The sequence below is a fragment of the Theropithecus gelada genome, unplaced genomic scaffold (genome assembly GCF_003255815.1).
Source record: "Theropithecus gelada isolate Dixy unplaced genomic scaffold, Tgel_1.0 HiC_scaffold_15811, whole genome shotgun sequence".
Classification (NCBI taxonomy): Eukaryota; Metazoa; Chordata; class Mammalia; order Primates; family Cercopithecidae; genus Theropithecus; species Theropithecus gelada.
Genome location: NW_020257561.1, coordinates 2,054 through 30,000, shown reverse-complemented (window position 1 = coordinate 30,000; position 27,947 = coordinate 2,054). Strand labels below are relative to the sequence as shown.

The following is a 27,947-nucleotide window of genomic DNA, read 5'->3' as shown; positions in this document are numbered from 1 at the left end:
GTGTTGTGTGATTTTGTTTCAGAGGGCAGTGATGTTTTATTTTCCCACTCTCATTCATTTTGGTTGCAGTCACTATTTCACAATTAAAGTAAAACTGAGGAACACTAACACTGTCTGAGTTACCTTACCTACGACAGTATACCAGAAGTCAGATAATGAAGAAAAAAAAAGTAGGAATATTTCACAGCTCAGCTGCCTAACTGCTTTCTAAAATGGTCATACCTATTTATAACGTCACTGGCAATGTACGAGAATACCAATTTCATGAGCCTCACAACTACTGGGGTCATCAGTTTTGATTATACAGATATCAAAACACAGTAGCTTATTCTTAACTTTTTTCCTGCAGAGTCGAATCTTTTCCATATATTTATTATCTTCTAGTCTTCATAAACATTCTGTTCATATAATGAAGATCCTATCATACATGTTGTGAAGAATGCTACATGACCTTGTAAGGTCTTCATAATTCTGTTATATACGAGGTCAAAGATACACGGCTTCAAAACACTAGGCTTTAAAAAAAAAAAAAAAAAAAAAGCTATGCCTTGAGATTTCGATCACGTGGACTGGTGCCCTCCCAGTAAAAAACTATTTCCCAGGCAGATGTTTTTAGTTACTGGCATGCAGGCATCTGCACATGTGTAGGTGTGTACATGCATTTGTATCTACAACTTTTAGTTATGGACCTCAAGTTAAATCCTCAAAATTATCATAAAGAGAGAGTTGGCTCACATCTGGGAAACACTGACATATGTTCCCCTTAATCCATGAGATAAATGCCTACTTAGCCTTTACAACACGCCTCAGGTATTAGCCACCTCTGAAACCCTCCTTTATCACCCCAACTCAGTCTCTCCTCAACCTTACCTAAAAGCTAACTACATTTCTGTTTTATAGCCCTGGTCTGAAATGATTTGTGAATGGCCTGTTTCCTCCAGCAGAATAAGGGCTCCGTATGGCAGGGACTGTGTTATAATCATCTCAGTGTTCCTGGCACTGCACATGGAAAATAGTACCTTCTCAACCGACAAACCTTCTGAACAAAGATATAATTCACACAGACAATCACTTCGGCAAGTACATAACTATGTGTGGTCAACAACAGACTGCAGATACAATGGTGGTCCCGTAAAATTATAATATTGTATTTTTACTGACCTGTTTAGGTACACAAACACTTACCACTGTGTTACTGTTGCCTATGGCATTCAGCACAGTAACATGCTATACAGCGTGTTACTATACCATGCAGCCCAGGTGGGTACTAGGGTATATACCATGTAGATTTGCGTAAATATACTCTATGATGTTCCCACGACAAAACCACGTAATGACACATTCTCAGAACACATCCCTGTCATTCTCACCATATAATTCTCACGAATATTAATAGTAGAATTAAATTAAAATTTTGCTCTTTGTCCCTTTTTTTCCAATAGCAGTCAGGCAAGTACTAAATGAAAATGCAGCCTTCAGGTCAACTTTTGAAAACGACTGTTTTAAAGTCCACTTGCCACCCTATTTGCTTCAATCCTACACACACACACACAAAAAATGTGATATAAAACAAGTAACATTAAATAGGCCAAGGCAGCTATTAACTTTTATCTTTTTTTTTTTTTTTTGAGACAGGTTCTTGTTCTGTTGCCCAGGCTGGAATGCAGTGGTGATATCATAGCTCACTGTGGCCTCAAACTCTTGGCTCAAGAAATCCATTCCCCTCAGATTCCCAAGAAGCTGGGACTACAAGCACATGCCATCATGTCTAGCTATTTTTTTTTTTTTTATTTGCTGTAGAGACAGGGTCTTGCTATACTGCCCAGACTAGCCTTGAATTCCTAGGCTCAAGTGATCTTCCCACCTTGGCCTCTCAAAGTGCCAGGATTACTGGCATAAGCCACCACACCCAGCCTTAAAATTTTTTTGAAAAAAATAAATTGTACTGTATATATTTAAGCTATGCGACACAATGCTGTGGGATACATATATAGTAAAATGGGCACTGTGAAGCAAATTAACATATCTACCATCTCATGTAGTAACCCATACCTATTAAAATTCTGAAGGCTAATGGTCATCTTTTGATGTTAAAGAAAGAATATTGTTATTCTTCAGAGTAACTGTTCTGAGTTCAGTTCTGACAGACTAGAAAAAGTACTTTGGCTAGGCACGGTGGCTCACACCTGTAATCCCAGCAGTTTGGGAGGCTGAAGCAGGTGGATCACATGAGGTCAGGAGTTCAAGACCAGCCTGGCCAACATGGTGAAACCCTGACTCTACTAAAAATACAAAAATTAGCTGGGTGTGGTAGTGGGCGCCTGTAATCCCAGCGACTCGGGAGGCTGAGGCAGGAAAATCACTTGAACCCGGGAGGCGGGAGATTGCGGTGAGCTGAGATTGCCGTTGCACTCCAGGCTGTGTGACAGAGTGAGACTCTGTCTTACAAAAAAAAAAAAAAAAAAGTCCTTTGGCATCTAGTATGAAGTTTTAAGCAATCTGACAGCAGGACTTTTAATTAGACTTGAGGGAAAAATATTTTCTGGACATTAATCCTTATTTACAGCATACTTTTTCATGAAATGAGTGTACAGAAAAATACTTACATTTTATAAATCATAAGGACATTGCAGATACTCAAATATTTATGATTTGTTAGCCAGGTATTACCTCCTCAATAGGTATACAAAGTACCTAAAAGTACAACCTACTGATTCATTAATTATTTAACTAGTTTGTGGTCACCATCAATTGCTAAGAAAATTATTTTACTTTCATTGAATCACAAATATTTCAAAATGAGACACCATAACCTTCTGCCAAGAGCCCTTCCGCTAGCAGGTTTGTGTCCCTGATCACTCAAAGGCTCACCTGACAGGTCCAACTCTTTAGTGGAAGACAAGTTAGGCAGACTCCAGCTGTCACTGCGGGCTGCCAGGACAAACTTGTGAGCGCTGATGTGCCTGTCCCCAACCTTTATCTTCAGATCGCTGATGAAGAAAGAGACCCACATATATTAGAAAAACGTCATCATACCTAGGTATAGATAGGATTCATAGCTGATAAACACATGAGTATTGATCAACATACATCTGCAAAAGGAAAAATTACAGCAAAACATTGTTTCTATATGCTGGCACTGAATTCTGATGGGCCATCTTTATAATACATTGCTAGAAATGGTTTCTATTTGTAAATTCTGGCTTTAATGCACGTGGCATGCTCGGCTTTCAAATACATCTTCTAACGGGATTCTTATAGTAGTGAACCTCCAAGTTAAGGAGGAGGATTAATATTCACATAAAAAGTAGAGGCTATTTTATATAGACTAAAACAAGCTAAACCATCAGGGAGAGAAAGACAGAAAGGTTAAAGCTGGTGATGCCGGCTCTGAGACTACAGCGCTGCTACGCCTCACAGTAACGCTCAAGCAAGGTGAAACAGAAAAAGCGTGAACAAACTGACGAGCAGTCATGAACACGGCACCCAGCATCGGGACTCCTGTTCTCACCAGAAACATTCGGACCTAATATTGACCATTTTTGACTCAACTACTTATAAAAAATGGGGTGAGGAAAAAGCTTTCTTTTCAAAACATGTTTCCATAATTATGACATGCCATTATATGAAACGATCTTCCTGAATAGATATTTATGTGTAACTCCGAAATGTCAAATGCTACCGGAGGAGAGCGTCTGGGCAGTGAACAAAAACGTCAAGATGACCCACTGGGCTGCCACGAGTACATGCCATATGGCTATCCTGGCAGGAATCCAAAGTCACTGTCATCACCCTGCTGGTAGTTATATGTTTTATTTTCATATTCAACTTCAAAGGTATTTACTAGGTTGGAAAGTCTTCGGAAACTAACTACACAAAAACCACTATATGGAAAAAAAGAAAAAGAAAATACCATTACATGAATTAACCCATCCACTTAAAAGGAAACCCAGGCCAGGCATAGGGGCTCACGCCTGAAATCTCAGCACTTTGGGAGGCCGAAGTGGGCAGATCACGAGGTTAAGAGATCGAGACCATCCTGGCTAACATGGTGAAACCCCGTTTCTACTAAAAATACAAAAATTAGTCAGGCATGGTGGCAGGCGCCTGTAATCCCAGTTGGTCAGGAGGCTGAGGCAGGAGAATCGCTTGAACCCAGGAGGCAGAGGTTGCAGTGAGCTGAGATCACGCCACTGTACTCCAGCCTGGGTGACAGAGCAAGACTCTGTCTCAAAAAAAAAAAAAAGAGGAAACCCAAACAGAATATTGTTTGTATATAATGCTTGACAGAGACACATTCTACATTCTACTCTTGTAGACCCTACAAGAGTATTGCCTACAACACACTTAATCATCATTTGAAAGTATCAACAATTCCAGTTCTATCAAAGACCAAGCGGTAACTAATGATAATAGATCACAAGATTAAGAGAGTATTTATTATTTCAAATTATTACAAACTGCTGTTAACACAGTAGAACATTATTCATGGTCAAAGAAGAAATAGGATACTCTATGTAAAACAAAACATAAAACTGTATCAGCATATCCTGTGACAAAGTATAAAAAATTTAATGAAAACAAGAAGCTACCTACAAAGCACAAATAATTTTTAAACTCTGAATATATTTATAAAGTATTACATCCTAATAACTTAAATAGATTTTCAGTCTGTACTATTTCAACCACGAGTATAACTTGTAGCCACAAAATTATAAAAATGAATGTTTCTAGAAAATTTCTACCACATTCATGAGTGTCAGGTCAAAATTCTCTCTTTTGTAATCTGACATACCAAAGGGAAATAAAGATAAGGATTTCATCAATAATTTCCAATAATAATTTTTTAAAACACAAATGAAAACCGGAAAATCAGACAAGTCCAGTCCATGAAGATTCTATGTTGAAACAATTAAGGACCTAGTAATTTTTTTAAAAAACTTGATTCCACTCAATTAAAGAGTATTTCCTTTTAAAACATGGAGACCAGAATGCTGTAACTGGAGAGGAGATGAACAGTTTCTTGTTAGTTTCTCAAACACTTGAACAGGAAAAACCATAGGTTTGTTTGGTAAAAGAATGAGTACAGTAAGTAACTACATATAGCCATCATTTTTAACTACCTTATGGGACAAAACTGTTCTCCTGAACTTGAAATGTAGGCCAGGCACAATGGCACACACCTGTAATCCCAGCACTCTGGGAGGCCAGGACCAGGAGTTTGAGACCAGCCTGGGCAACACATAGTGAGACTCTGTCTCTTATTAAAAAAGAAAAAAGAAAAAAAAGAAAAAAAAGAAAGGCTACCGGTTTCTTCCACATTTCTCAACTTAAAAACTTTTAAGGCCGGGCGCGGTGGCTCAAGCCTGTAATCCCAGCACTTTGGGAGGCCGAGACGGGTGGATCACGAGGTCAGGAGATCGAGACCATCCTGGTGAACATGGTGAAACCCCGTCTCTACTAAAAAATACAAAAAACTAGCCGGGCGAGGTGGCGGCGCCTGTAGTCCCAGCTACTCGGGAGGCTGAGGCAGGAGAATGGCGTGAACCCGGGAGGCGGCGCTTGCAGTGAGCTGAGATCCGGCCACTGCAACTCCAGCCCGGGAGACAGAGCAAGACTCCGTCTCAAAAAAAAAAAAAAAAAAAAAAAAAAAAAAAAAAAAAACTTTTAAAACCTATTCATCAGTCATTCCAGCTACTAAGAGGCACATAAAAATACTATTTGAATTTTTCAACAAAATGCATGTTATAGGATAAAGGTATTTTTTCCCCTACGTTGGTAAAAGATGTCTGCTTTGGAAATCGATTTCTCAATTTCGGTTACCACATCTTGACAGCTTAGTCCCCTAGGAAGACTCCATTCCCTATCTGATATTCAATTGTAGCTAACATAGAGTTTCAACCTTCTTGAGATAAAGGGCAGGCTTTTTTTTTTGAGATGGAGTCTCGCTCTGTTGCCCAGGCTGGAGCGCAGTGGCGCAATCTCGGCTCACTGCTGCAACCTCCGCCTCCCGGGTTCAAGCGACTCTCCTGCCTCGGCCTCCTGAGTAGCTGGGATTACAGGCGAGCACCACCATGCTCTGCTAAATTTTTGTATTTTTAGTAGAGACAGGGTTTCATCATGTTGGTCAGACTGTTCTCGAACTCCTGACCTCATGATCCGCCCACCTCAGCCTCCCAAAGTGCTGGGATTACAGGTGTGAGCCACCGCATCCAGCCTTTTTTTTTTTTTTTTTAAAGACAGGGTCTCTCTCTCCGTCCTCCAGGCTGGAGCGCAGTGGCGCGATCTCAGCTCACTGCAACCTCCACCTCCTGGATTCAAGCAATTCTCCTGCCTCAGCCTCCTGAGTAGCTGGGACTATAGGCACATGCCACTAAGCCCAGCTAATGTTTGTAATTTTAGTAGAGACAGGGTTTCGCCATTTGGCCAGGCTGGTCTCGAACTCCTGGCCTCAAGTGATCCACCTGCCTCAGCCTCCTAAAGTGCTGGGATTACAGGCATGGGCCACCGCACCTGGCCTAGGGCAGGTTTTAAAAGCTGAAGGGAGACTTGTTGGAGTCATAAGATCATACCATAACGAGCTAAAAAGTGACAGGAAGAAAACTACCCAGTCTCATTCCCATTGTCTCCGAGAAGGACTTCAACACAATGAATGTGAAAAAAAATTACTAATCAATTGATAAGTAATTGAAAAACTAAATGATGGGAGTTCTAATGGGAAAGAGCCTCAAAGAGTAGGAGAGGTGTGTCTGTAACAGGAAAACATTAGGCTTCCCTGGGCCAGTAATAAACAAAGTTTTCACTTGTTCATGGAAGAAGAGGAAAAACAAGACAATGGATTATATTTTACAAGAAGCTACATCTATTCAATTTATGGAACTATCCTTTACTCAGAATATATACTTCCCTTTTTCTGTAATAGATTATTCTTTCATTTAGAAAGGACTAAGATAATAGTAATTTTGAATCCTGAGTTATTTTATTGTTATTTGCATCCTCTAAATTTTGATTTTTTTTTTTTTTTCTTAAGACAGTCTCACTCGATCACCCAGGCTGGAGTGCAATAGTACAATCTCAGCTCACTGCAACCTCCACCTCCCAGGTTCAAGCAATTCTTTTCTGCCTCAGCCTCCTAAGTAGCTGGGACTATAGGTGTATGCCACCATATGTGGCTAATTTTTGTATTTTTAGTAGAGACGGGGTTTCGTCATGTTGGTCAGTCTGGTCTCAAACTCCTGACCTCAGGTGATCCACCTGCTTCGGCCTCCCAAAGTGCTGGGATAACGGGTGTGAGTGATCTATTTAAAATGCTGGAATTTATTTGAAAATAGTTACTAAGTCTTATGTAGACTGAGCTTCTATCTCCCTAGCGGCTCAAGTCCTTCCTTCTTATGTATATTCACATATGTGTTTCTTTGCCATATCCAGCATCCCAATTCAGTCTTTCATCATTGCTGTTCTGGACTATACGCAACATCACAGGTGCTCACCCTGCTCTTTTCTCTTTATAATTTCACCCACATGACATTAGCATGCCTTTTTTTTTTTTTTTTTTTTGAGACAGAGTCTCGCTCTGTTGCCCAGGCTGGGGTGCAATGGCACAATCTCGGCTCACTGCAACCTCCGCCTCTCCAGTTCAAGCAATCCTCCTGCCTCAGCCTCCTGAGTAGCTGGGATGACAGGCGTCCACCACCAGGCCTGGGTAATTTTTTGTATTTTTAGTAGAAACGGGGCTTCACCATGTTAGCCAGGCTGGTCTCAAACTCCTGACCTCAGGTAATCCGCCCACCTCGGGCTCCCAAAGTGCTGGGATTACAGGCATGAGCCACCGCACCCAACCCTGAGCTTCTAACAGAAGCTGTATGGCTCCAGAGTTCAACCTCAACCATCGTGATGCACCCTCTAACTAGTTCCAAGACTGTTTTGCTTTGACCATCTCAAGAGAAACGGACATTTGCCCTCTGAATTCCTAGACATGTAAGCCCAATTCCTGCTTGATTAGCAATGCTATCACCATGACTCCTGCACTCTGCTGAAGATAAGCACTAAACAAGAGATAAAAATCTTGCCTCAGGCTGGGCATGGTGGCTCACACCTGTAATCCCAGCACTCTGGGAGGCCGAGGCAGGTGGACTTCAGGAGATCAAGACCAACCTGGCCAACACGTTGAAACCCCGTCTCTACTAAAAATACAAAAAATTAGCCGGGCGCAGTGGTGTGTGCGCCTGTAGTCCCAGCTACTCAGGAGGCTGAGGCAGGAGAATTGCTTGAACCCCGGAAGCAGAGGCTATAGTGAGCCGAAATCTCGCCACGGCACTCCAGCCTGGGCAACAGAGCGAGACTTCATCGTAAAAAAAATAAAATAAAATAAAAAAAATAAAAATCTTGCCTCAGGGAGCTTCTATTCTAGGGAATAAAGATTTGCTAATATCCTCAAGGGAGAGAAATACATTCTGGGAGAAAGTGAATGAGAAAAGCTGTAGTGTGGCCCGGGAATAAAGCCAAAGGCCTTATGTGTCCAGGAGCCCTGCTCACCTGTACTGCTCCTGCTCGTAGAGGTCTGCCACGATCGCCAGCAGGCGGCTGATGAAGGACTCACTGCTGCTTTCCTTGTTTGCCTGCGCAGCCAAGAGAGTGCAGCGCTTCTCTGTCTCTGCCAGTTTCTTCTGCAGCTTGACATACTCTTGTCGTAGAAGCATCAAGTGCTTCTCCAGCTTGGCCACCTCCTCTGCAAGGAGAAGAAAGAATCAGGTTTACCGTGGCCGGTGTAAAGCAGGCGCATTCACTAGTCCCTCATCCCAATGATGGGAACGCTCCCCGAGTGACCGGCCACCCGATGTTTCTACTATTTCTCAGTGATAGTCCCACAGGATCAAGAATGGCTCTGATAGCTGGGTAATGTGGCTCACACCTGTAATCCCAAAGCTTTGGGAGTCCAAAGCTGGGGGAATCACTTGAGCCCAGGAGTGTGAGACCAGCCTGGACAACATACTGTCTTTACTTTTTAAAATATTCATTAAAAATAAAAAATAAAAATAAAAATAACAAAGAATAGCTTTGTTTCAGGGTGCTGGTCACTGAACCAAGGAGACCATCATGGTTACAGGGATTTCTCCTCTCAGAAGCTCAATATTATACAGTAGATGACAATGAAGAGATGTACATAAAGATGCTGACCTGCCCTGCAAATCCTTTACCACAAAGCCAGGAGTCTTCAGGAGAAAAGGCTACCAAAATCACCTAGATTTTTTGAAATCACTAACAGTAATAACAATTTCCTAATTTTGACATGTTCTTCTAAAAGCGTTACATAAATTCCCTCATTTAATCTCTCTCTTTTTTTTTTTTTTTAGACGGAGTCTCGCTCTGTCACCAGGCTGGAGTGCAGTGGCGCAATCTAGGCTCACTGCAACCTCTGCCTCCTGGGTTCAAGCAATTCTCCTGCCTCAGCCTCCCTGGGACTACAGGCACGTGCCACCACGCCTGGCTCATTTTTTGTATTTTCAGTAAAGACAGGGTTTTACCATGTTGGCCAGGATGGTCTCAAACTCCAGACCTTGTGATCCACCCGCCTCAGCCTCCCAAAGTGCTGGGATTACAGGCGTGAGCCACCGCACCTGGCCTCATTTTTTTTTTTTTTTTAAAGAGATGAGGGTCTCACTACGTTGCCCAGGCTAGACTCAAACTCCTGGACTCAACTGTTCCCGCTGCCTCAGCCTCCCACAGCTGGGACCACAGGCACATCCCACTGTGCCCAGCTTCATATCATCTTCATGACAAGCCTATGAGGTAGGTACTGCTATATACCAGCCCCATTTTATAGAGGAGGAGGACACTGGGGCACAGAGAGGTTACAGATTTCCCCTGTTGCAAGGCTGGTGAGAGGACGGGCTGGGATCTGAGCCCAACATTCTTATTCCAGGGCCTGTGATCATATTAATCACGCTCCCCAACCCTGGCACCTGTCCCCCTTCAGGTGAGGATCAGGGCAGTTAATAATGGTTCAGAGAGAGGTACGCCATCTTCCACTGGCACGTTGGGGCAGGTAAAAAGGTTGAGAACCACTGTATTTGATTCATTAAATTCAACAAGCATTTATCAAGTGTCCACTAGGTGCTGGACGCTGCACGATGGTAAGCGCACTCTGACATACCTGTCCTCGGAGCCCTGAGTTACTGAGAAAAACAAAGATAAACAATTTTTTCTTCTTTTTTTTTGAGACAGAGTCTCATTCTGTCGCCTGGGCTAGAGTGCAGTGGCGCAATCTTGGCTCACTGCAACCTCCATCTCCTGGGTTCAAGCGATTCTCCTGCTTCAACCTCCCAAGCAGCTGGGATGACAGGTGGGCACACCACGCCCGGCTAATTTTTGTATTTTTAGTAGAGACAGGGTTTTGCCATGTTGGCCAGGCTGGTTTCAGACTCCTGGCCTCAAGTGATCCACTCACCTTGGCCTCCCAAAGTGTTGGATTATAGGCATGAGCTACCATGCTCAGTCATAAGTCAAATAACTTTGGTTATAATTTATAATTAAAATAATTATAACAGTCAAATGCAAAACTACAACTCTACATTAGAGAGCTAGAAGGCAAAAACAGCTATGAGAGCCTATAAAGCAAGTGAACTGAAGAGGTCGGGAAATGCTTCCCTGAGGAAGCAGTCATGGAACTTCTCCTTTGCCTGAGCTCTGGAGTCTTAAGAAGGGATGAGACAGGGGATTTATGCAACCATGGACTGATAAACCATGTAGCTTTATCAGTCAAGGTCTCTATGGCTCCATAGTGCTGCTACAACCATCCTCCGGGCCTTGGTCCCTTCACCCCTCCCTCTTCCACACCACAGACATTCCAAATCCTGACACTGCCCTCAGGCCCATCTCCCATCCAATCTGCCTCATTCCATGCCAATACCCTGAGAAAACTGAGCTACTGACAATAACTCCCACCGTCCCAGCAATGATTCCCATCTCCCCTTTGCTTCCTTTGAAAGGGTATATCCTTCCTACCCAAGTTTAATCCCCCTATGTGCTCCCTAAATCTCTTCACTCTCCTCACTCCTCAGGACCTTTGCTTTATCATCAATGACCCTATCTCCGAACTCCAGTCTCTCTTTTGACTGGGTGGTTCTAGTCAACATATGAGCCAGTTTAAGTCTCTTATCTATTAAAGCATCCCACGTCCACAACACATCTGAAACCCTCAGCCCCGCCATCTCTAGCTACCATACACCATTGTCTCACCTGCCATTCCCTCTTCTGTCCCCACCATCCCCTTGAAACTCCTCTCACCCATGACCTTCTAATTGCCAAGTCCAGTGGACCCCTGCCAGTGGTTCTCCTCCTAGACTTATGACACCACATCACACTGTTGTCCATCCCTTCTCTTATTTTAGCAACCACAATACCACCCTCTGATTCTGGTTCTCTGTCTCTTTCACATGCTTCCCTGCATCCTTTCCCAATCTTTCCTTTTTCTTTTCTTTCTTTTTTTTTTTTTTTTTAAAAGAAATCGGGTCTCTGTCACTCAGCCTGGAGCACAGTGCCACAATCCTAGCTCATCACAGCCTCAAACTCCTCAAACTCCTGAACTCAAGTGATCTTCCCACCTCAGCCTCCAGAGTAGCTAGGACTACAGGTGCTTGCCACCAAGCCTGGCTAAATTTTAAATTTTTTGTAGAGATGCGGTATCACTATGCTGCCAGGCCTGGTCTCAAACTCCTGGGCTCAAGTGATCCTCCTGACTCAGCCTCCCTAGTACCTGGGACCACAAGTGTGTGCCATCACCCCTGGCTATCAATTTTTAAATTTTTTGTACAGGTGGGCCTTGCTATGTTGCCAGGGCTATGTTGCCTTGCACTCCCAGGCTCAAGCGACCCACCTGCCTCTGCCTCCAGAGTAGCTAGGAGCAGAGGTGTGCATACTTGGGAGGCTGAGGCAGGAGGATTCCCTTGAGCCTAGAAGGTTCAGGCTGCAAAGAGCCAAGATTGTGCCACTGTACTCCAGCCTGGCAACACAGCAAGACCCTGTCTCAAAAAAAACCAACCAGCCGGGTCCAGTGGCTCATGCCTATAATCTCAGCACTTTGGGAGGCTGAGGCGGGCAGATCACAAGGTCAGGAGTTCAAGATCAGCCTGGCCAATATGGTGAAACCCAATCTCTACTAAAAATATAAAAATTATCTGGGCATGGTGGCACGCAACTGTAGTCCCAACCACTCGGGAGGCTGAGGCAGAAGAATTGCTTGAACCTGGGAGGCGAAGGTTGCAGTCAGCCAAGATTGTGCCACTGCACTCCAGCCTGGGTGACAGAGGACACTCCATCTCAAAAAACAAACAAACAAACAAACAAAACAAAGAAAAGAGTTGTGAGTAATAGAGAAGACAGGCAATTAAGCCAATGCAGTAAACCCTGAGCACTCTGATAGGGGATACAAATGGAGTGTGGTGGGAGACCTCCTGGTTTAAGCCAGCATAAAGAAAATGTTCCAGAAAAGTAGTAGCTTACTTCAAAAGATTTAAATAAAGCCTATATTTGTTTGTAGCATACTGGACCCAGAAAATGCAAGAAAAGGTTTCAATCTTTTATTCTCTTGGTCAGATTCTCCTTTTAAGCTTGCATCAGTCAACAGATTTGTCAAACAGACAAAGTACATAAACACTGTACATTTCTCTATAAGAAATACAAATAATTATGAGCCCAAGCCTCGCCCTCTCCTCCAAGAGTTCACTGACAAAAATGTCAGCCACTCACCAGCTTCTATGCAAGTCAACTGAAAAGGATGGCTATAGTAGACACCACATCTCGCTAGTTCAACCTCGTGGCTGCAAAATTACATCCCACTTGCCAAGAGACAGCCTCCAAGTTTCCGCTGTGGTAACCGTTTCTTCCATAAGCAACCTGAACCCTCTAACCGTGGTTTCAATCACACCATATTCCACCCAACCTAAATCTTTTGCTCCTCAACAACTCCAACCCAGCATGACTATAGCTGGCTGGGGAATTTCCATTTCACTTAAACTGTCAATCTGCACATATTTATGCACTAAGCATTCTGGCAGATTAGGAGCTGCCTCTTTTAAGAGTTAAAAGGGCAATCTAGACTGGGTGTGGTGGCTCACACCTGTAATCCTAGCACTTTGCGGGGCCAGGCAGGAGGATCTCTAAAGCCCAGGAGTTTGAGACCAGCCTGGGCAACACAGCATTTTTTTTTTTTTCATAAAAAAACTGAAAAAATTAGTTGGGTGTGGTGGCACGTACCTGTAGTCCCAGCTACTTGGGAGGCTGAGGTGGGAGGATTGCTTGAGCTCAGGAGGTGGAGGCTACAGTGAGCTGTGATCATGCCACTGTGCTCCAGCCTAAGCAACAAAGCAAGACTCTATATCAAAAAGGGTGGGGGGGCAACCTAATTAGCACCTATTCCAAACAAGGTAATCAAAGCAGTATCAAATGTAGAATCAAAGTAGTATCTACAAGGAGCTCAGAAACAAGAAGGGCAAGAACAAAACTAACAGTCACAAAGAAGGTGGATACTGATTTATGTGCTAAGGTGTTGTAGCCCTGGCAAACATTCAAATAGAAGATCTTAGATCCTGAGTGTATAATAAGGGAAAAAAAAAAAAAAAAAAAGATCTGTGGAAGACCTTTAGGTGAGCTAGAATCAAAAGGACGTAGGTAACAGGTGAAATTATAGGAACATCTGCCTTCAAGAATGGAAAATTAGGCCAGGTACAGTGGCTCATGCCTGTAACCCTAGCACTTTGGGAGGCCAAGGTGGGTGGGTCACTTGAGATTAGGAGTTTGAGACCAGCCTGGGCAACATGGCAAAACCCCATGTCTACAAAAAAATACAAAAATGAGCCAGGGGTGGAGGTGGGCACCTGTAGTCCCAGCTCTCAGGAGGCTGAGGTGGAAGGATCGCATGAGCCTGGGAGGTGGAGGCTGCGGTGAGCTGAGATCATACCACAGCACTCCAGCCTGGACGACATAGAGACCCTATATAAAAAAAAAAAAAAAAGGCCGGGCGCGGTGGCTCAAGCCTGTAATCCCAGCACTTTGGGAGGCCGAGACGGGCGGATCACGAGGTCAGGAGATCGAGACCATCCTGGCTAACACGGTGAAACCCCGTCTCTACTAAAAAATACAAAAAACTAGCCGGGTGTGGTGGCGGGTGCCTGTAGTCCCAGCTACTCCGGAGGCTGAGGCAGGAGAATGGCGTGAACCCGGGAGGCGGAGCTTGTAGTGAGCTGAGACCCAGCCACTGCACTCCAGCCTGGGTGGCAGAGCGAGACTCCGTCTCAAAAAAAAAAAAAAAAAAAAAAAGACTGGAAAGTTGCTGATTCCTCTATCTAAGCCTTCAAGTGGAGGAGATCCTGAAAGCTGTTTCCAGCCATCTTCCCGCTCTGCTCTCTGGGAAACCATACACATTTCCTTAAACATCAGTTATACACACAAATTCTAAACTCTACAGCAACAGCCCCAGTCTCTCTACAGAATTCCTCATTCAAATATGCAGCAGCTGCCTGGACAATGACACAAGATATAAACTACCAAGGGAATGAGCAGAGAAGAGGCAAGATAAAAGCAGGGCTTTGGCATGATTTGGGACTCTTAGTCACAAAATTACAGATGCTCCCCCACCCGGCAGCTTTTGTCGGGGAAACCCAAAGGATCACAAAAGTACTCAGGAAGCTTATGAGCACTTACCAGTGCTACCTCAATTGCCACACCATTTCATAGCATAACGGAGGAGTGCTTATGGCTGAGACATTACCAGCCTGTAGGGAACACTGTCTGCTTACAAACAGCAATGCAAATGTGTCCTTGAAGTGTCACCAAGCTATACAGTTCTTGCAAGAAAAAGTACAAAATTATCATTCTGAGCAATAACGGAGAGAGAATTTACAGGGCACAGGTTCTAGGGCTAGACTGACAGGGATCAAACCTAGTTTGGACACACCTTAGGCAGGTGACTCATTCTCTTCATCTGTAAGGATGCTGTAAACACTGCAAGTGCTAATACATGTAATAACCTTAGAATACAACCTGCCCCGCAGTAGGTGGTCAAAAGATATTAGCTATTATTACAATTCTTAGAAAGCAACCCAGGGTAGTCAGTCCTGTGTTGCAAGATTCTCCCTGCACACTGATAGCCCAGAGCATGCATTTTAGAGCCTCACTGACTGGGTTTGACCCCAGCTTACCTATTTACTAGCTGTGTGACCTTCGGCAAGTTACTTACTCCTCTCTGTGCTTCAGTCTTCTCACGTGGAAAATGAGACTAATGATGTTATCTTAGAGCAGGGGTCCCCAGCCTCCAGGCCGTGGACAGGTACTAGTTTGTGGCCTGTTAGGAACCGGGCCACACCCAGCAGGAGGTGAGCTGCGGGCGAGCCACCTCGCCCACCTGACTGAGCTCGGCCTCCTGTCAGATGAGCAGCAGCATTAGATTCTCACAGGAGCGCGAACCCTACTGTGAACTGCGCACGCCAGGGATCTAGGCTGCACGCTCCTTACAAGACTCTAATGCCTGATGATCTGAGGTGGAGCAGGTTCATCCTGAAACTACTCCCTTCCCTACTCCATCTATGGAAAAACTGTCTTCCACGAAACCAGTCCCTGGTGCCAAAAAGATTGGGGACCACTGTCTTAGAGAACGATGTGGAAAGTCATTAGGATAGGTTAAATCACTTGGAGCAGTGTCTGGTTTAGTCAGGTTTACCACTGCTGCTGCTTCTCCGCCTACTTATTCTTCATCCAGTGCCCAGTTTTCAGCCGTGGTTTTTTCTTTGTCCCCTTCCAACTTTCATTTGAAAAGCAAGCCTAGAAACTGAATTAGCTGGGCATGGTGGCGCATGCCTGTAGTCCCAGAGATGATGCCACTGCATTCCAGCCTTTGAGACAGAGACAGCCTGTCTCAAAAAAGGAGAGGAGAGAGGAGAGGACAGCAAACCTAGAAATTTAAATAATAGATAAAACCTAGAGTTTCACGAAAAAAGCTACACTAAGTATCAGTGAAGAATGCCAGGAACGGCCGGGCGCGGTGGCTCAAGCCTGTAATCCCAGCACTTTGGGAGGCCGAGACGGGCGGATCACAAGGTCAGGAGATCGAGACCATCCTGGCTAACACGGTGAAACCCCGTCTCTACTAAAAAGTACAAAAAACTAGCCGGGCGAGGTGGCGGGCGCCTGTAGTCCCAGCTACTCGGGAGGCTGAGGCAGGAGAATGGCGTGAACCCGGGAGGTGGAGCTTGCAGTGAGCTGCACTTCAGCCTGGGTGACAGAGCAAGACCCCGTCTCAAAAAAAAAATAAAATAAAAAAAAGAATGCCAGGAACTTCCAATTTTCTCATGTTTCTTTCCAAATAATATCTAGCTGTTCTCCATGAGTGCAGTCTATGGTCAGTCTTTCAGTAAGTATCCTTTCTGATAGTTCATCACTGTTGAGTTAACAAAACATGCTTAAGACCAAAAAAAAAAAATCTGCATTCATTATGAATAGCCTAAAATAAACAGTGTAATGTCTATTGCAAAAGAGTAGTTAATCAGCAAATTACCTCTTCAGAAGTTACATGGCACAGTCAGGAGAGAAACCAAGACTGACTTTTAGAACACTCCTCCTTCTAGTTCAGGAGTTGGCAAACTTTCTGTAAAGGGCTAGATAGCAAATATTTTAGCTCTGGGAGCCACACAGTCTCCGTGGCCCTACTCAACTCTGCCAGTTGTAAAACAAAAGTACAAATGAATGAGTGTGGCTGTTTCCCTAAAAATACTTTATTTATGAACACCGAAAATGGAATGTCATGTAATTTTCACATCATGATACATTGTTTTGATTTTTCTTCAATCAGTTTAAAATATTTAAAATATAGTTAATATGTATAAGCTATTTTTATATGTTACATCTATAACATATAAACAAATTCTTAGCTTAAGGACTGCACAAAAACAAGTCAACAGGTTTCAGGTCAGATTTGGCTGAGAGGCCATACAAGCCCTGTTCCCCTGCTGGTGATTTTAAAGAATTAGGATGTTAAAATGACACCCAGAGCCAAATGAAAGGGAAGAAAGCAGTTTATCTATCTGGAATGCCTAGAATTCTGTAACCTCTCACTTCTTACCACACCCTAAGCCACAACAGCAGCCACTGCATCTTCAAGATATGCCTCTCTCCAAGCTTACCTCCTCACCCTCAGAAACAGGCTCACAGTAACGCCTCCTACCCCTAGACAAACACCTCTTCCTCACGGCTATGCTCTTGACTGCCCAGTCTATCACACTTTTTGCCTTCTCCACCAATTTCTGAAGAGTCCTCTTTAGTCACTACTTCCTCTCTTGCCTCCCGAACCTTCTGAAACTTGGCTCCTACTCACATCCCTCTGCTAAAGTCACAATGATCAAATCACCCACTTCGATGACCTTTTCCTTATTCTTCAAGCTCCTCAACCTCTCTGTAGCCTGTCAATCACCCCATTCTTGAAACTCTTGTTTTGGCTTCCTAACTCTGTACTCTAGCTTTCTTCCTAACCTTGTTACAGACCCTTCGTCTATTCTGACTATCCACTTTCTAAAAAGGCACAGTGCTGCAAGGTTCAGACCTACAACGGAACTTTTCCTAAAGCTTCTTCTTTGAATGTGGTCTCATGCACACCCATAACTTTACTGTCACTGCTATAAAAATGGACCCAAATGTCTCTTTCCTTCAACAGCTCCTGCTGAAAGAATGATTGACTGGTACTATAAACTCAACAAGTTCAAAATCAAACTTCGTATCTTCCTTAAATCAAAGTCTTCTTCCTACTTCATTTCATGTTATCAAAGCCCTAAGTTATCAACGTACAGGCTATGGTAATGCGTTTATATAGCACACCAAACATACGAACTATTTAGAGATAAATTTAACACAATGTGCAATGCATGCACACTGAAAACTATAAAACACTGCTGACAGAAATGAAAGGCAACCTAAATAAACAGAGTGATATACTACACTCATGGACTGGAAGGCTCAATAGCTCAGTACTGTTAAGACGTCAGGTCTCTCCAAATTGGTCTATAGATTCAATAACTTCCCAATAAAAATCCCAGCGAACTATTTTCGTAGAATTTGAAAGAATGATTCTACATTTTTTTTTCTTAGAAACAGGGTCTCCCTCTGTCACCCAGGCTGGGGTGCAGTGGCCTGATCACAACTCACTGCAGCCTCGAACTCCTGGGCTCAAGTAATTCTCCTGCCTCAGCCTTCCAAACAGCGAGAACTACGGGTAAGCACCACCACACGTGGCCAATTGTTTTGTAGAGACAGGGTCTCAGGATGGCGCCCAAGCTGGCCTCGAACGCCTGGCCTCAAGGGATCCTCCCACTTCGGTCTTTTAAACTGCTGGGATTACAGGCATGCACAAGCACAGGCAGCTGATTCTAAAATTTGGGTGGAAATGCAAAGTTCCTAGAATAGCCAAAAAAATTCTGCGTGGGGGGAAAGAAAAAGGTTTAGCATTTACCTGACTCAAGGCTGCGTATAAAGCTACAGCAAATAGGACAGCATCATACTGGCATCAAGACAGATATCCAGAGCAATGCAATATGACGGAATCCAGGAACAGACTCTGACATATACAAATGCTCTGACAGTGGTGTCAAGGCATTTCAATGAGGAAAGAGCAATGGGACCAGAACAATTGGAGATCTATATGGAAAACGCAAAGCCCTATTCCTAGATACTGCTACATATAAAAACTAACTCAAAATCACACATATCTAAATGGAAGGGTTAAAACTGTAGCCCTTCTAGGCCAGGCACGGTGGCTCACACCTGTAATCCCAGCACTTTGGGAGGCCGAGGCAGACAGATCACGAGATCAGGAGATCAAGACCATCCTGGCTAACATAGCGAAACCCCATCTATGCTAAAAATACAAAAATTAGCCAGGTGTGGTGGTGGGTGCCTGTAGTCCCAGCTACTCGGGAGGCTGAGGCAGAATCACTTGAACCCGGGAGGCGGAGGTTGCAATGAGCCGAGATCACGCCACTGCACTCCAGCCTGGACCACAGAGTGAGACTCCATGGAAAAAAAAAAAAAGCAGAGGGAGATTTGACCCACTCAGAGTAGAAGGTCACGTGAACACAGAACAGAGAGAAATTTGAAGATGCTGTCCTTGAAGACTGGAACGATGCAGCCAATAGCCAAGGAACATCAGCAGCCTCTTGCAGGTGGAAGAATCAGGAAAAAGAATTTCTCCTAGAGCCTCCAGAGGGAATAGGGCCCTACGGAGACCTTGATTTGAGACCAGCGATGCTGATTTCAATCAGACTTCTGTCCTCCAGAATCATAAGAACACGTTTCTGTTGTTTTAAGCCATCTAGCTTGTGGAAATCTGTTACAGCAGCCACAGGAAGCTCAAACAGCTATACTTACAAACAAAAAATTCTGTAGAGTGGAAGATTTTAATGCCCTTGGTAACTTTTTGCTAGATTAGTGTCAACATCATTTGATGGGGTAAAAGGAAATGGACGCTTTCCTGTAATATTTTGCAATAAAGAGAAAGAGGGAATTAGTACTTTTTGTCTCCTATGGCAGTTAAGTTCTTCACATTCATCATCTCAGATTCTAACTATATTGAAAAAGTAATATACTAACAGTGAAATTCACTTGGGTTAAGTGGGTTGCCTAAAATCACACAATTAGCAGAAGACAGACTCGAGATTCGGGATCTCAGGCCAGAGCCCATCCCATTAATACCATGATGCCAGATTTCAGCTCCAATATCAGAACATCAAGATCAGTCATTAATTAATGCAGGAATTAAATGAGCTCCTTCCATTTCCTACCGTAAATGCACTCTACTGCCCTCTGGCCACTCCAGTTCTAACCCACACTGTATTCGGTGTTTTTCGATTACCACCACCCTGGCATTTCCTTTCTCTACATTCCTATAGTTCTTCTATTCTAGCCAAAACTGTAGCAGTGAATTAGTGTTCTTCATGTAATTTTTTTTTTTTTTTTGAGACAGAGTTTCACTTGTCGCCCAGACTGGAGTGCAACGGTGCGGTGTGATCTTGGCTCACTGCAACCTCTGCCTCCCGGGTTCAAGCGATCCTCCTGTCTCAGCCTTCTGAAGTAGCTGGGATTACAGGCGCCTGCCCCCATGCCCAGCTAAATTTTTTTGTACTTTTAGTAGAGACAGGGTTTCATCATGTTGGCCAGGCTGGTCCTGAACTCCTGACCTCAGGTGATACCCTGGCCTCGATCTCCCAAAATGCTGGGATTATAGGCATAAGCCACCATGCCCGGCCTCTTCATGTAATTATTTAATGACTAAATGACTTTATTCCTATTCTGCTTTAACTATGTCCATCAGATAAAAGAGAAATGATTGTAAAGGCTGTGATAACATTCTCTTTGGAGAACTACAAGAATAATTTTTTGTTTCAGGCTTATATTAGGATCTTCCACATAAAATATTTCATTAAAGTGTCAGCTTCCCAGAAAATACTATCTTCCTTGTTGGCATCAGATTAGAAAAGCTCTTCACTGGTGATGAATTATCACCACTACTACTTTTCTTTTTTTTTTTCTTTTGAGACGGAGTCTCACTCTTGTCGCCCACGCTGGACTGCAGTGGCATGATCTCAGTTCACTGCAACCTCCGCCTCCCGGGTTCAAGCAATTCTCCTGCCTCAGCCTCCTGAGTAGCTGGGATTACAGGCGTGTACCACCAAGCCTGGCTAATTTTTGTACTTTTAGTAGAGACGGGGTTTCACCATGTTGCTCAGGCTGGTCTCAAACTCCTGACCTTGAGACCTGCCCGCCTCGGCCTCCCAAAGTGCTGGGATTACAGGCGTGAGCTTCCACCATGCGTGGCCCACACATCTGGATGTTTAAAAGGTCCCAGGTGACTGTACCGTGCAGGGTTCTCCAGGTTGAGAACTATGTACTAATGGAATGAAGGAGAGAGGAAAGCACAGATGTGAGAGGTGTACAGCATCCAGGGGATTTGGGGACTGATGCAGACTTCGCGGGGGAGTCGGGGATAACTTTTTGGTTAGTGACTTGAGAGTCTGGCTGAACAGTAGTGCCATTAATCATGAATGTAGAAGAGAAAACCCAGTATAACTAGAAAACAAAACATGCACTACTTTGAAATACTTGGCCTTCTCCTCTCTGTTCTGCAAGTTCCATTAAGGTTAAGTTGTGTCTTGCTCATTTTGTCATCTCTGGCATAGTAGCTTGCACCTACCGTAAAATACGTTTTTCCTGAATGCAACTGAGCTCTGTGAGGTTCATCTGCCTCATGTTACAATCAGTGGCATGACTTACACATCTTTCAAAAGCTCACCTTGTACAGCAGTGACGACTGGGCTGGTTTCATAAGAGATGCACAACAAATATTAGGTAACTAGCTATTTCCACCTCAAACTCCTGACTGGAAACACTTCCAACTTAGACACCACCACATAGAAGTATACTGGGCAAAGCAAGTATGTCCAAAAGTGAGGTCAAAATATTTGTTCTCAAATATATTCCTTCTCTACCTCTTAGCAGCTCAGCCATTTGTCTGAGTCATCCAGACCTAGAACTCTTGAGTCATCTTTGATTCTCTCTCAACATTCAACCAGATTTCAAAAGTCCTGTCTTTCATATGTTCTGCGGTCTTTCTCCCATCAGTCCTCTCCAGCCCCACGGCCCCTACCAAATGGCTCACTGCTACAGCTTGCTCTCTGACTTCCTTCCTTCTCAATCCATCCTCTACACTGCAGTCATTGTGTCATGTCCCAGACAATTCCAGTTATGTCGCTACCGTGGCTGATTCCTTTCAGTAGTATTGCTCCATGACTCTCAGAATAAAATCCAAACGCTGAACAAATGCCCTTAATAACCTGGCCCTTAACATACTCTTCCAACCTCACATCCCACTAATCCTTCCACCTAGAACACTGACCTCTCCTCAATCTCATGTCCCCATGTCCAAAGGAGGGCCATTTTTCAAAGCTCAGCTCAAGTAATGTCTTCTGCAACAAGACTTTCCCTGAACATCCAAAATACATTCCCCATTACTTCCTTTAAAAATCTCTCCCTATTCTGAGTTTTCAAAGTAACTCCTAAGCATGTTTTACCTTTCACCTTACAATATAGTTTTTCATACACAATTTCTTTTATCATCCCTCCTAGACTTCAGAACTCCCTGTGAATAAGCTTTAGTTCTGGCTATTCTTGTTTAACTACCAATTACTTCTCCCTCTATACCCATTCCATGGTTATCTCCTCTTCCTCCTGACAATACCTTACCAAATGGAGTTCAATAAATACCACAGGTTCAACAGGAGATTCTGGGGACACAGCAATTTCTCATTTTGTTCAGCAAGGCTGTAAATCATGATAATATCTCAAATTGCCCACAGCAAATCACCCTGCCAGTGACAGAATCCTGTGTATCTCAGCACAAGTCAGTAGCTTTACTCTGAAATGTCCACTAATGGATAAATTTTATTTCTCAGTAAAAATAATCCACAAGGAGAAAGCTAACAGCTACAGCTGGTGACAGCAGTGAAAGTAAGGAAAGGGAGAGAAAAGAAAACAACGGTATGAAAGGAACAGTCCGCGAGAGGTCTCTAGACTACACATAATTATCAATGACCTGGGACATTTGTTCAATAAGTAGAACAATAAACAGATAAATTTCAAAAGTAGAAACAGCAAAGTTCCTTCTTTTCTTATTTCTACCAACCTACACTAACGAGGCATTTTCTGGAACGGTACTACCCAAAGCACTTCTGGCAATGCCAGTGTTCTATTAATCTGTGCTGTCCATTGGGGGAGCTACTAGCCACATGGCAACTGAGTACTTGGAATAGGACTAGCACAACTGAGAAGTTAATTTTAAATTTTATTTAAATTTAATCAAATTTAAGTAGCCACATGTGGCTAGTGACTAATGTGTTGGTCCATGAACACCCAGGACATGGAATGTTTTCCCCATGTTACTTGGGTTGTTGTCAAAAGTATTTTTCTGATCAAATTCCATCAAGTTAATAAAAGTTTATGATAAATTTTCTGTTCAATATACTATTTACAAAAAAAAAAAAAAACCTTACTTTTTTTTTCAATTTTTACTTTTACTGAGGAAAAGAAGTGGAGAGTGATTTTAGAGGAGACTCGAGAGAAGGACTGCACGCCAGGGTGAAAGCATCAGGCGCTGTGGGAAAAGCATCAGGCACTGTGGAAAAAGGCTCTTCTGCGCCTGAGAAATATCCTAGGATCCCGACAGCTACTTGTGAGCTACAGATGATCCCCTTTTAAAGCTGAGGACACTGAGACTGAGAGCAATTAATTGACTTGCTTATGATCATAGCTTAAACTAGGATTTAAATCCATGTCCAGCTGCAGAGTCGGAGCTCTCACACACTACATTTTATTTTATTATTATTATTTTTTGAGACAGTCTCTGTTGCTCAGGCTGGAGTGCAGTGGCACAATCTTGGCTCACTGCAACCTCTACCTCCCAGGTTCAAGTGACTCTCCTGACTCAGCCTCCTGAGCAGCTGGGATTACAGGCATGCACCACCACACCTGGCTAATTTTTGTATGTTTAGTAGAGATGGGGTTTCACCATGTTGGTCAGGCTGGTCTGGAACTCCTGATCTCAAGTGATCCGCCCACCTCGGCCTCCCAAAGTGCTGGGATTACAGATGTGAGCCACCGTGACCGGCCTTAAACATTGTATTTTAGTTGCTAAAACAAAAATGGGCAGGATGAAAAGTAGGTTAGGTAGCTCTTAGCAGACTTGTTATCCAGAGCATAATAAAAGCTGGACCAGCCAGTTTGCTTGGCAAGAAGCTAAGGATGTATCCAGGTAACTTTTCTTGATGGCTAGCAGGTGATGCTCGAGAAATTCATACCTTCCTTCAACCACAGCCATGATTCTAAGCTGGGAGACACAGGAGTGAGCAAAACAGAACAAGTTCCTGCCCTCATGGGGTTTTTATTCCAGTGAGGGACGCCCTCTAATGAGATGACAACTGAACAGGCACCGAGTGAATAAAGTGGGTCAGCTCTGTGGAGAAGCACTGGAGGACTGTTCCAGGCCAAGGGAACTGCAAGGACAAAGACGCAGAGGTAGCAGCATGTTGGGCACGCACAAAGAACAGCAACAAAGTCAGTGTGGTGGGGCACAGTGAATGAAAGCAGGAAACAAGCTCGAAGTGTTAGGTGGGGCCCACACCCTGTTAGTACTTAAAGGTCATTGGGAGAATTGGAATATATTTTAAGATTACGGAGAACTGTGAGAGCTGGGCAATGAGGGGCAGGAGTATTAAGAAGAGTGGGAGAGACATGATCTGATTGATGTCTTAAATGAAACACTAGAAACTGTATGAAATTAGAGTGTGAGAAAGCAAAATCGAGGCAGAAAAGTTAAAAGCAACCTTTTAATTGGAACCTTTTGAAGTAGTTCACTTGGGTTACAAAGGAAGCTTAGGGCTGGGAGTGGTGGCTCACACCTGTAATCCCAGCACTTCGGGAGGCCCAAGCAGATGAATGGCTTGAGCCCAGGAGTTCAAGACTAGCCCGGACAACATCGCGAAACCCCAACTCTACAAGAAATACGAAAATTAGCCGGATGTGGTGGCACGCACATCTGCACTCCCAGCTACTTGGGAGGCTGAGGTGAGAGAATCACTTGAGTCTGGGAGGTGGAGGTTGTAGTGAGCTGTGATCACGCCACTGTACTCCAGCCTGGGTGACTGAATGAGATCCTGTTTCGGGGGAAAAAAAAAAAAGTACCACAAATGAAGCTTAGATTAGCAGGACAGCTACAGAGATGTAGAGATGGGGAATAAAAACTAATTTTACGACAGACTTTAGCTAAATATATATGGTCAAATCCATAGTCATGGATAGATGGAAGGAAAGAAGGTTGTCCTCTAAACAAGTCACATAAGAAGCTGTACACTCAGTCTCTCAGGAATTCTGTTTACTATTCCTAGGCACTATCTCCCACATTCTCACACAGCCAACCAACCATTATCAGGGTAGTTCCCATAGTGTGTTTACAGATCATTCAAGTTATATGACACAGATATCTGCTATTTATTTATATTTAAATACGTCTCTCCAAACAAGCATAGCAGGCTCTGAGAATCTGATTAAAGCACAAGCAGGATTAATATCCCACAAACATTTTCTACCTAATCTTGTCTTCCTTTGCATAGCTTCAGGTTAATGAGCTAAATGGCCCAGAATGCCTCCTAGTTGAAGTTTGCAACATTGTTTCTAAAAAGCTTAAATCCCAACAAAAAGTTGGGACACAAAAAAGGTAAAAGAAAAACTGGCTTACATCTGCAATCCCAGCACTCTGAGAGGCCGAGGCGGGCAGATCAGCTGAGGTACGGAGTTCAAGACCAGGCTGGCCAAGATAGTGAAACCCCATCTCTACAAAAATTAGCCGGGCATGATGGTGGGTGCCCGTAATCCCAGGTACTTGGAAGGCTGAGGCGGGAGAATCACTTGAACCCGGGAGGTGGAGGCTGCGGTGGCCGAGATCGCGCTATTGCACTCCAGCCTGGGCAACAGAGTGAGAGGGAGGAAGGGAGGAAGGAAGGAAGAAAAACTGCAAAGTCAGAACTTCATGACTGCTTACCTAGCTATCCCCCTGCTAATTTAACCCTGAAAGGATGTCTTCTTCGTGTGTTTAAGGAGAGATACCCCACTGACGGGATGTCTCTCAAGGCACTTGCCAGATGATGAGTATGGATGATGAGCATGCTGACTCAACCTGCATGAGCTCCTCAGGGGTTGGAACCCGACTGCAAAGCACAGCAGGGGGTCAGTAAAGCTCCTGAATGAAAAACCAGCCGCCCTCCACAATCTCAACCTTGCTACTGTATTCCCAAAACACTGAACTTACCTTCCTAGTGTAAAAGCGCCAGACTACCCATTACCTCACAGAAGACCTTCCTGAACCTTTCTACCCACCTCACTCCTGTGAGGAACAGCTATTTGCTGTGTACAACAACATTCTGTGATTGACCCAAAAAGTAACGTCAGAGAATGTCTTGGGTTTTCGCTCCTTTTCTTACTCCCCTGCTTTCACCTCAAGTTTCCCCTCCAGGAATATGGCAGAAAAAGCAAAGACAAAAACTGGCTGCCTGCTAGGCGCAATGGCTCATGCCTGTAACCGCAGCACTTAGAGAGGCCAAAGCGGATGGACTGCTTGAGCCCAAGAGCTGGAGACCAGTCTGGGCGACATAGTGAGACAGGATCTTGCTCTGTCGCCCAGGCTGGTGGAGTTCACTGCAACCTCTGCCTCCCAGATTCAAATGATCCTCCCACCTCCCTAGTATTACTGCTGGGACCACAGGCACCCGCCACCATTCCATTCACTCCAGGCTGGAGTGCAGTGGCACGATCTCAGCTCACTGCAACCTCCCGGGTTCAAGCGACTCTCGTGCCTCATCCTCCCGAGTACCTGGAATTACAGATACGTGCCACCACACCTGGCTAACTTTTGTATTTTTTGTAGATACGGGGTTTCGCCATGTTGCCCAGGCTGCTCTTGAACTCCTGGCCTCAAGCGATCCTCCCACCTCGGCCTCCCAAAGTGCTGAAATTACTGGCGTGCGCCACCACACCGGGCCAAGCCCTTGTCTACACACACACAGACACAACTTTTTAATGAGCCGGGTGTGGTGGCGAGCGTCCGTGGTCTCAGAAAGCTGAGGTAAGGGGATCGCTTGAGCCCAGGAAGCTGAAGCTGCAGTGAGCTGTGACCGCGCCACTGTACTCCAGCCTGTGGGACAGAGCGAGACCCCGTCTGAAAACACACACACACACCCCAAAACCAACTGGGTGCCAGTGCCAGCTATCTCTGTAACTTTGCCTAAATTCCTTTATCAATAAAGGGCAAATATACACGCCAGGCCTCCTTCACGAGGTTATCTAAAGTCTAATGCAAATGAAAAAAGCCGACCAACTGTCATGTGCTGCCCAAATCTAAGATCCATCAAGAGACAGGTTCATTCAAAGCTCAAAACTAACAGGACAAGTCGTGACCAAGCACAATGCAGTCACTCAATAAACAAAGGTCAAATAAGGAATATTCTTCTCCAATAACGGTGTAAAGAGGAGAATCACGCTGCCCAGATACAACAACGTCGCTGCACGATTCCTGACAGGTAACTCCCCATCTCTGGGCCTTCTTTCCCCCTACGTGTACAATAAGGCTTTGACAATGAAGGCTTCTAATTACTGCTACATTAAGAGAGGAAGACTCTGAGAGACCAGAGTGCCTTAACCTGCAATGTCATGAGAAGTGCACCAGACCAGAGGGTAGGCACTGGACTGGGAGGCAAAGGCACAGAGGTCTGGTTTGAGCAGCCCTCTTGTGAGCAGTGTGACCTTGGCCAACCCCCTTCCCGCAAACCCCTTCCTCCCGTCTTCATCTGTACGCCTGGCCTGAAGGCAGGGGCTGCTGCGGAGCTGGAGCCGCCAGTGCGCCCGCCTGCTTGACCCCAGCCCGAGGAGTCCCACGCTCTTCCGCAAGCAAGGGATGGACCCCTTCCGGATGCAGGACGTGCCAGGACAGCAGTTTCGATTTCCTAAGGCGAAGGCTTACTTCCCCCGGCGTCCCGGCACCGCCGGCAATCAAGAGCCTCCCCTGCTGCCCTCGGGGCCCCGCGGCTGCACGCTGCACCGGCACGAGACCTGCCAGCCCCGCTCCGCAGCCGGCCGCAGTCCCGCGGGGTCGGTATCGCGGGAGGGGCGTTGTCATAGGAACCGCGCTCCGGACCCCAGCCCGAGAAGCTCAGGAGAGGCTGCACAGAAAGGCTCGCGAGACCCGCGGAGCCCCCATGCAACCACGCCCGGCCTTCCCCTCCCAGGGCAGCTTCTCCCGGCCAGCAGCGCCCCCACAGCTCCACGTCTTCCCGCGCGGCTCCACAAAAAACCCTACCTTCCGCCAT

At 44.7% G+C, this 27,947-nt stretch overlaps 1 protein-coding gene across 1 annotated transcript; it reads right to left on the bottom strand.

The window, feature by feature from the left end:
* Positions 1-2,871: 2,871 nt before the first annotated feature.
* LOC112617016 lies at positions 2,872-27,947 on the bottom strand (the record flags this gene model as incomplete). The annotated part of the gene is made up of 3 exons (XM_025373746.1): positions 27,602-27,947; positions 8,536-8,728; positions 2,872-2,990 (listed from the first exon to the last, which is right to left on the bottom strand). Coding segments are annotated over exons 1-3 (658 nt in total), but the record flags the coding sequence as incomplete, so codon positions are not given.